Consider the following 17,214-nt stretch of genomic DNA (forward strand, 5'->3'; position numbering starts at 1 on the left):
CTGTTTGTTTCATAGTTTCATTCTCAGTCTTTTTGATTTTCTTGTTGTTGTATTTGTGTTTTGTCTGACTCAATGTGTCTGCCTCACAGCCTGTGGGTCCTGGAGCCTCAAGGATGAAATGTTGGAGGAACATCAGCTGTCAGCTGGTGAGCAGCCCCCAGCCACAGAGGGACAGTGGCCCTCACTGGCACTTCTATTGAGGACACACCCAAATAAGAATGACACACACGCCCAGGGCCAGTACTGCTCAGCCACCATTGTAGCCCCAAGCTGGGTCCTGGCCGCATACACCTGCCTTTCTTCAAAGTGAGTGGGAAGCGCCCAGGGTTATGTTCTTGTTATAAGTGTACTTGACTTTGTTCCAGGTTTTGTTATGAGAATGCCAACAAGATATCCTTCTGATTGATCAACAGTGTTTGCTGTGTGCTTGTATGGGATCTTTTCCGTTTGTAATACCTTTTTGGGGGTAAATGACCCTTGCAGAGATCCCTAGCCATCACTTGCCATCCTAAAGTCAGTTTCTCTCATGTTTTTTTTTCTGTTTTCACCTTTACTCTGCTGAGCAGAAGGATGATGCACCTAATGATCCATTAATACAAGATAGAATGAAACATGTTGTTTGGTGTGACAAACCTGTCTTGTTGTCGTGGACATTAAAGCAGCTGTAGCGCACGGCGGGGATATATTACTCACAAACCAAGATTTACGTGTGCATGATGCTGGATATGGAGAGTTAATGGTGCTCCTTCAGTCCATTATATTACTATAGAATCCAAGTTGCATGCTTCACGTTCTCTGAGTATTTTCATCACCATTTCAGCCAGTAAGCTCATCTTGCATTTGCCTTTCCCTAGCATGTGAAATCAAACACAAATTCTCTTCTTTATCGTCCCCCTTTCTCTTCCTTGTGCTAAACTTATACTATTTCTCATCTCTGAAGTATATGATAACGGTTTGTTAAATTATATTTCTTCATAATTCTTTCTTGTCACCCATTTTCAGATTTTTCTTTGATGTAGTTAACATTAGTCCATAATATGCTGACTGCCTTAATTACTGTTTGTCTCCACTCTACATATACATTTATATTCCTCCATCAAAACTCAGCAGTATCTCCTCTGAAATTTCTCTCTACCAAGTCTCAAGGAGCACCCTTCCCCTTTGTTCTGTTCAGGGAGAATGGCATGGAGCCCTCCACCTGGGCCATGGTGTCCGGCGTGGCCTCCCCCACCGGCTCCACCGAGTTCCATCACGTGACGAAGATTCTGCCTTTCCCCGGCATGGTGCGAACCGGTGGCCTGTGGACCGGGGACGCAGTGCTGCTCCGCCTGAAGAAGCCGCTGGTGTTGGGACCAAACACTCAGCCTGTGTGCGTGCCTGACGTGCCGCCCCGCAGCACCGCCCGCTGCGTGGTGACCGGCTGGACGCGTTCACATGACGGTGCGTAGGCTGCCAGAGGTGCCTCGAGTAGCACTGCTGTGTCTGACTTTACTTATTGTTCACTCTCTACATATGGTGCATTAATTGTTTATCTGTTGATGTAAATAAAAATTCACAAGCCAGAAACCACTCAAACACTAGATTTTCTCTTTGATTTGTTAGTGGACTGTTAGTAAATGGCTCAAGTCTTGTGGGTGTATTTCTTGGTGTTCTGTTTGTTCATAATCTGGTTGATCATTCAAACATGACGGGATCCAAACCAAATATGGAAACATGAAAATTGTGATTTTATCATCTGACTGCTGTGATCAGTCAGGTCAAGTAACTAGTTTGCCCTTTTATATATAAATCAAGGAGTTGGAATATTAAGGAAAGCATCTTGCATCCACATACTACTCAATCTCATTAAATATGAAAAAACATTCCCTCATTTTTCCATCAAGCAAAAGAATAAGAAACTGTAGGCTATATAAATACACTTGTTAAAGAGCAAAAAAACACTCTCTTCCCGTCCTCAGGCTTGGGTGGCCAGAGCCAGTTCCTGCACTACCTCCCCGTGCCCACCCTGGCCCTGGACGCCTGCAACACCACCCACTACCCCGGCCGCCTCAACCCCACACACACATGCGTCGGCTTCTCCGTTGCCCAGCACGCACCCTGCCATGTGAGTGTGTGCATGTGTGTGCTGAAGAGAGAGAGAGAGAGAGAGAGAGAGAGAGAGAGAGAGAGAGAGAGAGAGAGAGAGAGAGAGAGAGAGAGAGAGAGAGAGAGAGAGAGAGAGAGAGAGAGAGAGAGAGAGAGAGAGAGAGAGAGAGAGAGAGAGAGAGAGAGAGAGAGAGAGAGAGAGAGAGAGAGAGAGAGAGAGAGAGAGAGAGAGAGAGAGAGAGAGAGAGAGAGAGAGAGAGAGAGAGAGAGAGAGAGAGAGAGAGAGAGAGAGAGAGAGAGAGAGAGAGAGAGAGAGAGAGAGAGAGAGAGAGAGAGAGAGAGAGAGAGAGAGAGAGAGAGAGAGAGAGAGAGAGAGAGAGAGAGAGAGAGAGAGAGAGAGAGAGAGAGAGAGAGAGAGAGAGAGAGAGAGAGAGAGAGAGAGAGAGAGAGAGAGAGAGAGAGAGAGAGAGAGAGAGAGAGAGAGAGAGAGAGAGAGAGAGAGAGAGAGAGAGAGAGAGAGAGAGAGAGAGAGAGAGAGAGAGAGAGAGAGAGAGAGAGAGAGAGAGAGAGAGAGAGAGAGAGAGAGAGAGAGAGAGAGAGAGAGAGAGAGAGAGAGAGAGAGAGAGAGAGAGAGAGAGAGAGAGAGAGAGAGAGAGAGAGAGAGAGAGAGAGAGAGAGAGAGAGAGAGAGAGAGAGAGAGAGAGAGAGAGAGAGAGAGAGAGAGAGAGAGAGAGAGAGAGAGAGAGAGAGAGAGAGAGAGAGAGAGAGAGAGAGAGAGAGAGAGAGAGAGAGAGAGAGAGAGAGAGAGAGAGAGAGAGAGAGAGAGAGAGAGAATCTATATCGTGTATCTTCCCCAGGGCGACGAGGGCAGTCCACTCATGTGCCGCAGTGAGTCTGGTGCGTGGCGTCTGGAGGGTCTGCTCACCCACCACGCCCGCTGCGGTCGTGCTGGTCACCCCGCCATCTTCACCGCCCTCCACGCCCTCCAGCCATGGCTCAGCAACACCATTGGCACCCCCTACGTCCCCAGCCTCCCCCACACGTCCACCATCACCACCACCACCACCACCACGACCCCAGCTTCCACCACTGTTCTTTCAAGTACTACAACAGTCACTAGTGCCTCCACCTCCACCACACCTCCCTCCTCCACTGCCACCTCAGACACCATATCAGTGTCTGCTGAAGGCAATGGGGCCGCCAATTCCACAGAGCTGAAGGATGATCTTCCGCCACTTTCGTCCCCCGGCAAGGCCCCGCTATAGCAACAGCTGGGCCCTAGTGGTGTGTCGTCGTGAAAGGTGCCATACGTGCCGTTAATGTGCTATGATATGTGCTAAACCGTTACAGTATCCACAAATGATAAATACAACACTGTAATGTTTCTTGAGCTTTCTGTGATCTTAGATTTGTTGTACTATAGAAGACTGACAGGATAATCATTAGCATTGTTGACTCTTGTTAAGTCTGGGGGACCTTCCCCCTCCCCCCCAGAGCAGGACTGGCCAGTGTCAGCATCCTGGAAATGTGATGCCGAGTGTGGAGGTGAGTGGCAGGGTGTGGGCCTGTGCCGACCACGGGGACCCAGCGTGAGCCTTGGACTCCTTGGTGCTGAGGGTCAGGAGAGAGAAGCCTGATGGTGTGCTGAACAAAACTATCTGAATATTAAGCATTAAATTGAAGTGTGTCAGCGAGAGAGTGCAGTGCTGGGAGGCTTGTGAAAAGAGAAGTTTATGTGGTCTTGGAAGATGGCAAGCAACTGTGATGCTTTTCTACATTGAATAAACTCATCCAGTGTACAGCGTAGTGTTGTGACGTTTAGTGTTACAGCCATTTGTCTGTGACAAATGAGAACGTGGATCAGTCTCTTATACATGAAAGACGTGTGTAGAATTTTTAAGCAGATTATCTACCAAATGACTCCAGTATTGTTGAAGTTTGTTGTAGAACATATCCTTTTGTGATAAAGAAAGGTTGTTGTTACATCCTGAACAGTGTACATAATAATAACAGCCATATATATATATATATATATATATATATATATATATATATATATATATATATATATATATATATATATATATATATATATATATATATATATATATATATATATATATATATATATATATATATATATATATATATATATATATATATATATATATATATATATATATATATATATATATATATATATATATATATATATATATATATATATATATATATATATATATATATATATATATATATATATATATATATATATATATATATATATATATATATATATATTATACATATAAATGGTAGAGTGAGACAGGCCATCCAGGTGATGTGGAGCAGTTGCCTCATGCAGAGTGGGCAGCCTGGCAGCCTGGCAGCCCGGCAGAGCCACTGGTTGGTTCCTTGATGACACGGGTATGAAGCAGTCACTAGCATACCACAGTGTACTGGTGTGGAGCCTCCAGGACTGGGTCCCAACAGGTGACGTCCAGTCGGGCAAGTTGACAAGTTTGACGTGGTCGACAGTGTCTTATTTGCACACCTGCCTGATTGTGTGGTGGAGTGTCCATCTCACCAGGCGGAGTAACAGTCATAAAAAGAAAGATTCCATTGCAAAAGAGGAGTGGGTTGCATGAAGCAAAATCAAAATATATGCACTGATGATATTATAGAATGGATACCAACCCCTTGTCATTAGTAACTGAGTATATGGCCATACTTTATGTAAGACCTTCTCCTCTGTGTTGTTGAAGACACAAGTAATAAGGACATGTGGACAGATGATAAGTATGCACAGCCATAGTGTGTTGGTACACGGCTGGTAGTTGAGGCATGTGACAGTGGACCAAACAGGTATAACTTAGGTGTTGATGGTCTGCTGTGCTGCTCTCATATCTACTGCTTGTGGCCTCTGGTGATAAGTGTGGCAACATTTCGGTACAGAAGAAACTTTTACACGCCACAGGAATGGTAATGCATTTAAAGCTTTTATCTAAGGAGAAGAAAATGTATCGGTGTTTTGTGGTCAAGAAACAAGACTAAAGAGGCAGGAACAAGAGGGAGCCAAGTGAGATCTTTCCCTGCAAGACAGACTGGATGGCACAGGGGTTGGGTCTGGCCAGGGCAGAAGACCAGGCAGTCAAGTAAACTATTCACAGTCAAAGTCCAGGCTGGCTCAGACCCTAGACAGTGGACTGTTTGGTGTGTGTGTGTGTGCCTGTGTGTGTGTGTGCACATGTGTGTGTGTGTGTGTGTGTGTGCGTGGTGCATATCTTGTGCTGTGTTTTGTCTGCCGCTCACCCAACATTTATGACATAGAGAGGTGGTGAGGAAACAGCATATGTGTGTAGTTTGGATGGCTTTCAGGCCCCACTCTTGAGCTTCCACATTTATACATAATTATATATATATATCAACATTTCCATGCTCATCAAATGTACATAGACTTGTATAGCGTACCATATTAATAGTTTCCACTTATATGATACTTATTTCTTCCATGTATCTCACAGCGTAGCATTTTGTGAATAAGAAGATTGTGATATCATATGGCTGCAGATCTTGGTGTCTTCCTGGGCGAAGAAGAGCTCAAGCTATTGTAGTAATTGTTGTGTCGTGTCCGAAGTGTGAGACAAGCCGTTCCCATCCCTCTTAGTATTCCTCAACACCAACCCCTGTGCTCATGTGCGTCCTGGTGTGTGTGTGTGTGTGTGTGTGTGTGTGTGTGTGTGTGTGTGTGTGTGTGTGTTTCATCTTTGACCTATTCCTTCGTTTTAGCAACAAAGAGAGAGAGAGAGAGAGAGAGAGAGAGAGAGAGAGAGAGAGAGAATATACAGTCTTTTTCCTGTCCATCATTCCTCATTATCATAACGTGTGTGTCTTAGAGAGAGAGAGAGAGAGAGTAAATCTGACCCTCATTATCTTCCCTCATCACTATCATCACCACCATCACCACCACCATTGCAGCTTATCTTTTCCAGCACTGTCCTTTCTCAAACCTTCCATCGGGTCACTGTTCAGTCTTGTGGAGTCCCTGCTGACCCCTTCATCCCTTCAGTGGTCTGTGTGTGTCAAGTTAAAAAGAGGATAATTATGCAATATTCATGTGTATTTTATTTTATTTTATTTTATTTTCACTGCGCATTCAACACCTTCCCTCAGAACGTATTGTATCCAGCCTTATCTTTTTTTTATTAGCTAATTGGTAATGGATTTTAGCACCATATAAGCTTGTGTAATGGTAGTTAGTTAGTTAGTGAGTTAGTTAGTTGTTTTGATATGAGAGTCACAGTAGTAGTAATAGTAATAGTAGTAGTAGTAGTAGTAGTAGTAGTAGTAGTAGTAGTAGTAGAAGTAGTAGAAGTAGTAGAAGTAGGAGTAGTAGTAGTAGTGGTAATTAGAAGACAAGTAGTAATAGCGGTTTTATTTGTAGAAGTAGTAGTTTAAGTTGTAATAGGGGTAGTGGTAAGTAGTAGTAGTAGTAGTAGTAGTAGTAGTAGTAGTAGCAAACATCTAGGAAGGGAAAACTTGAATCCACCTAAAACTTAACCTTCTAGACTTGACACTAAAGAAAGATAAAGAAAAAAATGAAAAAATACGACTTTTAAACATGCATACACACCCTTACCTTGTCACACATCCTCAAGTGTAAGCAGTGAGACCCCATTGAAAGTATGAATGTTGTATTTTTGTTTATAGTATTACAGGCTTGTTGTATCTCTTCTTAGGGGGAAGCGAGTGGGGATGCGGAGGGCCTTGACGCCGAAAGACAACTTAGTATTACTGAACCACAAAGACCGATAATAATTAATCCTTCTAATCCACTAACCTATCCAGCAGTAACATCCCACACACCGTTGCCAGATTATCGTACTCAGAGCTGTGTGTTCACCGGTCCACGTCGCCAAGAAACACCCAATAATTCACCAATTTAACGATAACTATATATGAAGGCAGTTATTTGGGTGATGAGAGCAGTTTTGGGGCCGGAAATCGGTTAAACATAAGAAGCAGAGTACGATAATCTAGCAACGTTGACCCCACACCACATTGTTTAGCGCTAGGATTCTAAAACAGGATGATTCTTACTGTTATTATTGTTATTTTTATTATTATTATTATCATTATTTTGTATTTTTATCCTGTGTAACATTTTGCGTCAGAGAGAAAAGAACTGCATGATCGTTTTTCTATTTATTATTGTTTTTGACGAAGTTTGTAACAGTTTTGTGTTGGAACTATACTGATTTCACACACACACACACACACACACACACACACACACACACACACACACACACACACAGGTTAATTATTTATGTGTTGCAGTACCCGGTCTAATCACGTTGTTTAGAGATGGCGGCGGCGTGCCAGAGGATTTTTTTTTACATATATCCGTTTATTTTATTCCACTTTCGCAACTGTATATCCGTGTTTCTCGCCTCGAACTGAACTTTCACCCCGCTACCACCTAACCGTTATCCAAGTCATTCATCTTGCCCAGAATTCGTTGTATTTTGCTGGAAACTGTTTGGAGAAAGGATCTATTCACCCTGAACGTGGTATCCTGTATCCAGATTATTTTTGTAACCGAGACTCATGAGCAGGGAAGAAGCGACGGCGTGAGGCTCGAAGCGTCTCGAGCCTCGGAGTGAGACAAGAGCAACACAGACTCGGAGCTCCGGAGTTGTGCGCGGCGGCCAAAGAAGGTGGGCGGGTCTGGCAAGAGGGCCCGGTAGTGTAAGGTGCCATGTAAACCAATCATCCCAAATAAACCATTCATGCAAGCTGTTCTTTCCGTCATACAGTAATTCCTGAAGTTTGTCTACATCCCCAGTTTAACGTACCCATATATAAGTCCCTAATGAATGAGTGTTTGTAATAGTCCCAGATGAATGAGTTTATTTCTAGCTCATATTTCAGAGATTGACTTTGAAAGGAAAATTGTATGTGGTAACTATATAGAGAGAGACTGAGGGTGGAGAGTTGCCAGATTATCGTACTCAGAGCCGCGTATTTACCGGTTTCTGGCCCATAACTGTTGCCAAGTAGCACCAATAATTAACCATTTAAACGATAACCATATATGAATGCAGTTATTTGGGTGATGAAAGCAGTTTTGGGGTCGGAAATCGGCAAACAGGAGGCAGATCGAGTACGACAATCTGGCAACATTGGTGGAGAGGTGGAAAACTATCCAGCCAATGATTTCCCGCCAGTTTTCCAGCACGTGGCGGTGAAGGGAGATCGACGCACAGAAGGGAAAGGTAAATAGAACAGAAGCAAAATAATTAACGCAACAGGGACAATATACTTAGCTGGAGCCATATTGCGAGGGGGATAGATAGCCCACGCCTTTTGTTAGTCTGAATGGATTACCTCTTGTTTGCTGATCTCTCCGTCATGTTTTTAAGTGACATTGACGTTCAAAGTGTTCACGAAACTTTAATCCTTAGGGTCATATTCTTAAACACAAATTTGACAAAGCTTTCTTAGGATTTCTGGGTATTTCCATGGGTAGTTTGATGACCCTGGTGGTAGTTTGACTCTTATTCTGTGTCACGAACCTATAGAAACACTCATGGGGACCCGATTAACCTCCTTATTGGCCCTTGGGAATAGTTGATGTCATCGGCTGGAGTGTCTGAGAATACCGACCTTATTTTACAGTAATGCTAATGAGTTCTGAGAGGCCGCGGGGCACACACGTGATGGGAGGCGTGGAGGTGGGCGCACGTCGTAGGGTGGGCGTGGCAATGCGCTCCCCGTGGATTGATAGACTGGATTGATATTAATGGAATGGTGTCTTTAGAGGGACAAGCCAATGTGTACCCAGCCGCCGTATGCCCCCGTTGATTAATTGATTGTATATAGCATTGATGTTTCGGTTACAGAAAAAAAAGGTAGTTATTGAGAATCACTACGCGCCTCCAAAATACGATATTACGTCTCGATATTATATTAAGAGACGAAATACATGTCCCTTAAGTATAATATGGAGGCGTAATATCGTATTCAGGAGGCGCGTAGTGATTTTCAATAATTACCGAAAAAAAGTTTAATAGCTATTTCAGACTCGGATTGTTAATTGCTGCCGAGGCTGAATGCTTTTTTTTTTTTTTTTTTTAATTAAGCATGCTAGCAACTTCAGCAGCAGACCTTGCTTCAAGTCTTTTGTCAATGCAGCGAGTCCAGTAAAAAAACAAACAAGCTTTGGTTTCAAAGCAATGCCACTCACAGTTTCCCAATAACTACAGCACCAGGTGTTCTCATTAGGTTCCGAGCAACATTAATTCTTTTATAACTTGCAAACTAACATGTGAATGGGAATGTACCCAAATTTCTAAGGGTGGAGCAACTCCCCCTCCCGACCCCTCTGGACTCCCATGACAGCAGCTAGAGATGGAAATGAAAATGTACCAGAAGATGAGAGAATATTGTTGAAGGTGACCTAAGGGGCACATAGGGAGAGATGTGACAGGTGTATCTAAAGTGGATAGTGGCTGTGAGGTGGGGGAAATGCAGGAGAAAGGGTAGTGGAATTTGTGGTAGCATGAGATGTGCCGATTTAACACTTATGAAAAAAAGATTGGTGATGTGGTGAAAAAACAGTATAGTAACCCCCCACTTTAATCCAGTAGCAGCGACGGACGGCCAAATTGGCTTACTTACCCAAGCACGGGGCCATTAATTGGCTTGTTACTAGTGTAGCAGCACGGGCATTTGTGGCTTTACACCCGTGCAGCAGACGGGCCAAAAATTTTTTACTTTAGCGTAGAGCGACACGGCCAGCCAAATTTTTACCGTAGTAAAAAGACGGGCCAAATTTGTGGCTTTACCGTGCTTTACAGCGACCAACCAAATTTTGTGGTGGCTTTGGTAGTGCGGCAACGACCGGCAGGCGCTTGCTGCAGCAGTGACAATTTGTGCCACGATATAAACCCCCCAAAATTGATGATACATAATCTGATCACAAATGCTTTGATATGTATTATGAAATTGTTTGCATAAGTGATGATTTTTTCTTTTTTTCTCACTTGAGGGACCATTAAGAAACATGATCCCCGCTGCTACCGAGTTAATGAACCAGTTAGGGGAAGGAGGTGACTTTATATCTGAAAATCCATCATATCCAAAGGATCTGACCTTTCCATATATAGCAAACTTTGTTATATGAGCTGAAAGTTTGCTGTTTCCAACCATTTCTGTTCAGTATGGCAGAATTTGTTTGTTACATTAAATGAAAGGTGAGGCTCCTGACATTATCAAAGATGAAGTAACGGAAGAAAAAGGAAAATGACATTCAAAAGCAACAAGTTTGGACGAAATTCCAGCAGAGAACATATGGCACTACTATAAACACTTGCCTACACCATGACGGGCACAGGCCAACCACCAGGCCCAAACAGGAAAGCCTACCAGCGCTGCAGGCCAAGACATTAAAAAAAAGGCATGGAAAAATCTTGAGGAGGAGGAGGGAGTTGGCATGTTATTGGAACTAATGAAGAAAATATTGAATATGAAAAAATGCCAGATGAGGTGAAGGTGAGTGTAATGGTTCCAATATTTGGGTTAGATGATAACATAGATATGTAAAAATTATTGAGGAATAAAACTGACCTGATACACACTGAAGATCAGGGAGATGATAATAGATGGGACAGTGAGGAAACTTCAGTAATGGAGGAGCAGTTTGTCTTTATGTTGGGGCGAGGGACAACCAACACGATATTCATAGTGCAATGTTGGAAACGCTCAGAGGAGTAGAGAGAGTGGCACGTGTTTCTGTTGACCTGGACAGAAGACCACAGCACGAGGTTTGGAAATGTATGAGGGAATCAACAAATACTGTATTTTTTAAAAAGATTAATTTCCTGCTATAACAAGAATGAAGGCCAATGCACACAAAAAATATGTAAGGATATAAAAATACGAAAAGTGAGTAGAATTTTAATGCCTCATATTTATATTTATGCAACTGAGTATCAGCCAATCTACCAGCCTGAGCAGACTGCCTCCTGATCAACATGAGGGCAGCCTGCTGGGTAGTCATTGCCTCATCACCCGGTACTCCACACCATCGATCTCAACGTGAGTTGCATACTCAGGGATGCTCACCACACCGGGGGTGCCATCCAGCAGGAGGTCCTGCTCCCCACCGTCCACCACAGCTTCACACTGCTCGGCATTCACCTCATACTCATCCACTACAGCTGCTGCTGCCTCACACTCCTGTGTTTCCAATGCTGCCACTGCTGCATCCTCATTGGCGGGTGTGCTGGGCAGCGTCTGTGCATTGTGCTGCTCCTTCATGTGTGTCACCATGGCCCAGGAGGTAGGTAGGTCAAGGCCACACAGCTCACAGCGCCGCCCGGGGGCGCGCGGTGCCCGCCGGTGCTTGATGACCCGCACGGAGGAGGAGCCATCCGGATGCCGCAACAAAACGCGCTCCCCGTGCACACAGCGCTCGTGCTCTGCTCTGTTGTACTTGGTGGCGAAGGCCTTGCCGCAGGACTGGCAGGGGTACGGCTTCTCACCGGTGTGGACACGGTAGTGCAGTGTCAGTTTGGACGGCAGGTGAAACTTGCGTGGACACAGTTTACAGCAGTACTGGGGGGACAGGGCAGGGTCCTGGTGGCGGCGGCGGCGGTGCAGGTTGAGGGTGTTGACGGTGCGTGCCTTGTAGCTGCACAAGCCGCACTTGTATTTTTTCTCTTGTGAGTGGTTGGCGTCGAGGTGGGCGAGCATCTTGGAGCGATAGGTAAACTTTTTTGGGCAGTGGGGACAGGGCACACAGGCCTCACGGTGCACTATCTTGATGTGGTGGATGAGGGAGTTCTTCTTAAAGGATTTTCCACAAAACTCGCACACACAGCGACCGTGCTGGTTCCTAATGTGAATTCTGAGCTTGGTCTCGCAGCCTTCCAAGACCTCACATAACGAACACTTGTACGGCGCGCCACTCATGTGTTGTTTGTACGCCTCCTCGCGCACATACTTCTTCCTGCAGTGCTCACACTCCATTTTGTATGTCCGAACATTGTCCTCCTGGTGCTGCGTCTGGTGGTGCTCCTGCAGTTGTGACGGAGTCTGGAACTGGTTTCCACACACCTCGCACACCTGATCTGGGGCACCTTCATGTGTACTCAGGTGCTTTTTCAGGTTGCCCAGGAGTGAGAACCTTCGCCCACATGGCTGACACTCAAAGAGCCGTTTATGGAAGCCCAAGTGGGAGTAATACTTGCGGGCCTCGGTAAACACCTTGTCACAGTGACTACACTCGTATATTCTCACCTTTGACATGTGAACTTTTCTGTGTTCCTTGAGCTGTGCCCGTGATTCAAACTCTTTACTACATTTCAAACACTGATAGGCTACTTTCCCATCCTCTTTGATAACTTTCTCCTGGTGATACTTTGCCTTAGCTTTCTCGGAGTATTTTTTCACCTGTCTAGAGGAGCTGTTTTCAGTTTCTAGGTCAGTAATTCCCACTGTCAGCACTTTGTTTTTCTTACTACCATTGTGAGTATTTGCCGAGTTACTGTATAAACCATCTTTGTCATCCTCATCCTCATCATCACCATCATCAGATTCTTCACTACTTTCATCACACTTCCCTGTCACTCCATCCATCAGAGTCTTGTAGTTAGCATCTTTGGGTCCACACTCATCTTCAGGGACTGACAAAGGATTTGATTCCCTTGTGTCCTTCCAGCTTCCCTTCTTAGTTCTGTTATTGTCTCTGTCATCTGCACCACTGTCACTGTTTTCACCATTGTGTTCCTCCTTCTCTCTCCTCCAGTCTTCATCTCCATCATCATACTCATCTTTAAGTTTAAGGTCTGCCTCCCCTTCACTCTCACCTAAGTCATACTCAAAGTCATTATCTCTCTTTTTCCTCCTCCTGCGCCTACCAGGCACTTTACTTGAAATTAATGGGGCTTGTAAAGGTGAATTTGGATTTCTTTTCTCTTCCCTCTCAGGTACAGCCTTCCTCTTTCTTCCTCTTTTCTTGTGAATCACCGCAGGAGGGGTGGGTGCAGGAGTCTTCCTTTCTGCTGCAGGTGTGGGAAGTACTGGCCATTTGGTCACTCCAAACTCTTCCTCTGCAAGAAGAAATTAATTACAATCACTATTGTAAATTTGTTGAACATGTGACTCGGTGTAAAATGGATAAGGTGGATTCAAGAGAATTGCCAGTTTACGAACTGAAGGTGTAACTATGAATCTGGAAGGTGCTCAGAAACTAATCTTGACTTACTTTACCATCGCCCTTTGGAACACCTCATATGGCAGGGTCCTATTCAAAGCCAAGCAACACAGTGCCTACTATAATCGATAATTCTAGCATTGTGCTACAAAGTATAGAAGTGCAGCATCAAAGTATATTTGAGGAATATATAGTTGATTATGTCACCTTTCACAGAGACTCAAATTAAATCCCAACAGCAGATGATTGCTGGTTATCATAGAATTTTCATTTCCATCAAAATGTTAGCTTCTGCATCCTTCCTGCAATCTAAAGTTCAAACTGCTCTTCTCTTCAGCCATTCCCAAATCCTCCACCATTTTTGACAGAATATATAAAGTGGCTCTTGTACTCACCTTTCTTTACCACCAACACCATTTCTGTCTTGGCAGTGACATCACTGTGACGCCTGGCTGAGAGGGCAGCAGAAACAGAGGGGCTCGGCCTGCTTGGTGGACGTGTTCCTTGATGCTGAACCGAGCACGTGCCTGGCGGGTCATTGCCAACACAGGCGTCGGCCACGTGAGGGATGAAGCACTGTGTGGTGGCCGTGCCTGGTGCCGGCTGCCCACAGTAGAAGATGGGCACACCAGGAATGTGTGGCTGGCAGGCACTGAAGTACTGTGAATCAGTCTGTGAGGAAGTTGATGTGTAGCCCAAGTTGATGAACAGAATGTCCTCCTCAGCGTCCTCATCCTCGTTCACCACAATACACTCCACCTGGCACACGCCGTCCTTTAGGAGGTAAGGTTCTGTGCTGCTCAAGCCCTCAGCCATTGCTCAGAGTAGTCAGCTGCACCAGCACATTTTTCTGATCATGTTTCCTCACCAGCCACGAAGAACTTGTTAAGTATCATTTCTGCCACCCATACATCCCTGCAACAGGAAAACAAATACCAGCTATGGCATCCAAATTTTCATTCAATATGCTAAAAAGACAGGATGAGCAATAAAGGGAATTTTATACATGTGATGTAGTACATTGGATTTCATAGATTCTATTTTTTAAAATGAAAAGTTATCAAAACGGTTAAGGCCAATGGCAGATAAAGTGGACACGGTATAACGGGATCCTATAAAATAATATATATAATGGTTCATCTTTCCAATATGACCCTAATTGACTTTGGAGCCACTATAGCATCTGTGCTGCTCTGCCATCACCACGCCCTCAGGCCCTGCACTCACTCTTCAGCTTGGCTTTGATTAACCTTCAGTTGACCGTTTACCATTGATGAGGTTTCAGGCCCGCACGGTGCTCCCCAGGGCCGTCAACAATATATGATGTTATCCCCATAAAATAACCCTCGATGCACTTGTTTATAACGTCGTATTGGATGAGTGAGTCTGGAGTGTTTTTTACAAGGTTAATTATTTCCAAACTTATCAGAAAAAAAAGTGAAGTTGGTAAACAAACTCCTAAACTTACCCCAGAAAAGGGTTTAGGGGACGAGGGGGGGAGGTGAGAGGCCTCAGAATTCAGTATATGTCTTAATTATTACTACATTAGAAAAACACTCAAGACTAATAACATTTTCCCTGCATTTTAAAATCCTCCAAGAAATACTAGAAAAAATACCCAGATTTTCTCTATTTCTCTTGGATTCACTGGTAATTACTGCTGCTGTGTACTGACCCTCTAAGACTCTTCCAAAGGTCACGGGGCGGGGCGGGGGTGGTGCTGGGGCGAGGGGCAGCCACGGGGGAGGCCTTGGGGGCGGCGGACAGCTGAGGACATGTGAGTGTGGCTGGTTTGTTTACATTTTGTGGTAGAGAACGAGGCATTTTAGGGGTGACTATACGAGGCTGAGGGAAGGGAGACGGGGTAAGGGAAGGGGACGAGGCTGAGGAAAGGGGGAACGAGGGTGAGGGAAGGGGGTTAATAGAGGGTGAGGGAAGGGAGAATGAGGCTGAGGGAAGGGGGGTTAATAGAGGGTGAGGGAAGGGAGACGAGGGTAAGGGAAGGGGGACGATCGAGGGTAAGGAGAGGGGGAACGAGGGTGAAAGAAGGGGGGCTACAGGACGGGAAGGGAAGGGGCATGAGGTGATATAGGGAACTAAACGAGGGTGAGGGATTAAGGGGGATATAAAGGGGGACGAGGGTGAGGGAAAGGGGAAGACACGGGAATAAGGGAAGGGGGACGCTACGAGGGTGAGGGAAGGAGGACTACAGGAAGGGGGGGGGGAAGGGGTACTATTAGAGACGAGTGATAGAAGCGAAGGGCTCTACTTGAAGGGGGATGGGAGGAAGGGGGTCCACAAGGGGGTGACTTTTTAATTTCATTTTAGCAACACTGATGTTTTTCTTAATATTCAATGATTTGCTTGCGTATTTTTTTTTCATTTTAGTTCAACATCCTAAGACAATCACGCCATTCATCCAAGCAGATAAATTCTTGTCACCTTCCGTCTTCTTTTCCCCGTCTATTCTGTCTATTCTCCGTCTTCCATTCCATCGTCTTCTTGTCTTCTTCTATCCTTCTGTCTATTCTCCGTCCTTCATTCCTTCGTCTTCTTGTCTTCTTCTATTCTTCTGTCTATTCTCCGTCTTCTATTCCTTCCTCTTCTTGTCTTCTATTCTTCTGTCTATTCTCCGTCTTCCATTTCTTCCTCTTCTTGTCTTCTTCTATTCTCCGTCTTCCATTCTCCGTCTTCTTGTCTCAATCTTCCCTCCCTTCTTTCTTTTACGTAATATGGTCTTGCGTCACTTCTAATTAAGGCCCCTCATTGCGCGCGTGACAGGTGTGTGGTTAAGCTGGTTCAAGTTACCTTCTTACCTCGCCAGGATGTGATTTTCTCTCTCTCTCTCTCTCATATTTTCTCTTGATTTGTGTTTTCTTTTCTTTTGTTTTCACCTTTCTTTTTTATTTTTCTCTATCTTACATTTTATTTTTCTTTATTTTTTTCTTTATTTGTCTTTCTTTTTCACTATCTGTCAATCTATCTATCTATCTATTTCCTGGCGTGTGGTATCGGTGGTGTTAGGTAATGAAGCATCTGTCTATCTATCTATCTATCTATTTATCTATCTATCAATCAATTTATTTTTTGGCGTGTGGCGCTGGCTAAGTTAGGTAATGTTGCATCTATTTATATCTATCTGTCTGTCTCTACCTTCTATCTATCCATCCAGCTATCTCTCTATCATCTATTCATCTATTTCCTGGCTGGTGGTGTTGGTGGCGTTAAGGGGCTATTACACTGGGCAAATTTTCCGTGGATCTTCAGTCAAACCACGATTTCCGCTGGCGTGGTTCTCATATTTCCGTGGTTTTCTGACGTGTCCACGATCTTCCAAAGCTACGGTAGATTTCACCAAAGGAAGACGGTATTACTCACCATCATCATCATCAGCAATAACAAGAAACAAATGAGAACCACGCTAGCGGAAATCGTGGTTTGACTGAAGATCCACGGAGAATTTGCCCAGTGTAATAGCCCTTTAAGGTGGTGAAGCATGTTTCGATCTATTAGGCTACTCTCTCTGAAGCATGTTTCCCTCCCCCTCCCCGGTGTCAGTAACCTTCCCCTCGCTGTGCTCCACTAAACACAATAATCCGGAACAGACTTATCTCGCCACTCTCACATTTCGTCACACGTTTCTTTACAAATCAAGACGAGACGCGATTAAATTATCCACGTTGTAATTAAAAAGCGATATACTCTAAATGTTGAAGTGCCATAATAGTGATCTCTCAGACGTAAAGAAAAAAAAAAGCGCTTCAGTATTTAGTTTCCTCAGCGATATGACTCGTAAAACGAACAAAACCTCAACGGAAGAAACAGCAGAAGACCTCCTCTCCTTGTTTACATTCGCGGGGGCCCTGCGTGTCGTGGGCGATGGGACGGACGTGAGGTGGCAGAGACCT

General features: G+C 44.5%; 3 protein-coding genes across 11 annotated transcripts in view; 2 read left to right on the plus strand and 1 right to left on the minus strand.

Moving 5' to 3' along the window:
- The window catches only part of LOC126987966 (mucin-19-like), a 207,597-nt gene extending 203,479 nt beyond the window's left edge, over positions 1 to 4,118 (plus strand). For all 9 annotated transcript variants that reach the window (XM_050845640.1, XM_050845638.1, XM_050845646.1 and 6 more), the window contains 4 exons: positions 90 to 306; positions 1,175 to 1,440; positions 1,959 to 2,104; positions 2,943 to 4,118. In XM_050845640.1, coding sequence (XP_050701597.1) covers positions 90 to 306; positions 1,175 to 1,440; positions 1,959 to 2,104; positions 2,943 to 3,350 — 1,037 coding nt within the window. In that variant the 3' untranslated portion in view covers positions 3,351 to 4,118. The remainder of the gene's footprint in view (positions 1 to 89; positions 307 to 1,174; positions 1,441 to 1,958; positions 2,105 to 2,942) is intronic.
- A 6,914-nt stretch (positions 4,119 to 11,032) lies between these two features.
- Positions 11,033 to 15,137, minus strand: LOC126987971 (zinc finger protein 814-like). The gene is made up of 3 exons (XM_050845669.1): positions 14,982 to 15,137; positions 13,702 to 14,221; positions 11,033 to 13,202 (listed from the first exon to the last, which is right to left on the minus strand). The coding sequence occupies exons 2-3, from the start codon at positions 14,120 to 14,122 to the stop codon at positions 11,146 to 11,148; spliced, it is 2,478 nt and encodes an 825-aa protein (XP_050701626.1). The 5' UTR covers positions 14,123 to 14,221; positions 14,982 to 15,137; the 3' UTR covers positions 11,033 to 11,145.
- The window catches only part of LOC126987969 (uncharacterized), a 146,847-nt gene continuing 143,597 nt past the window's right edge, over positions 13,965 to 17,214 (plus strand). Inside the window, exon 1 of the mRNA XM_050845663.1 lies at positions 13,965 to 14,089. The gene's annotated coding sequence lies outside the window, so the exon portion shown is untranslated. The remainder of the gene's footprint in view (positions 14,090 to 17,214) is intronic.

The sequence above is a fragment of the Eriocheir sinensis genome, chromosome 67, assembly GCF_024679095.1.
Source record: "Eriocheir sinensis breed Jianghai 21 chromosome 67, ASM2467909v1, whole genome shotgun sequence".
Classification (NCBI taxonomy): Eukaryota; Metazoa; Arthropoda; class Malacostraca; order Decapoda; family Varunidae; genus Eriocheir; species Eriocheir sinensis.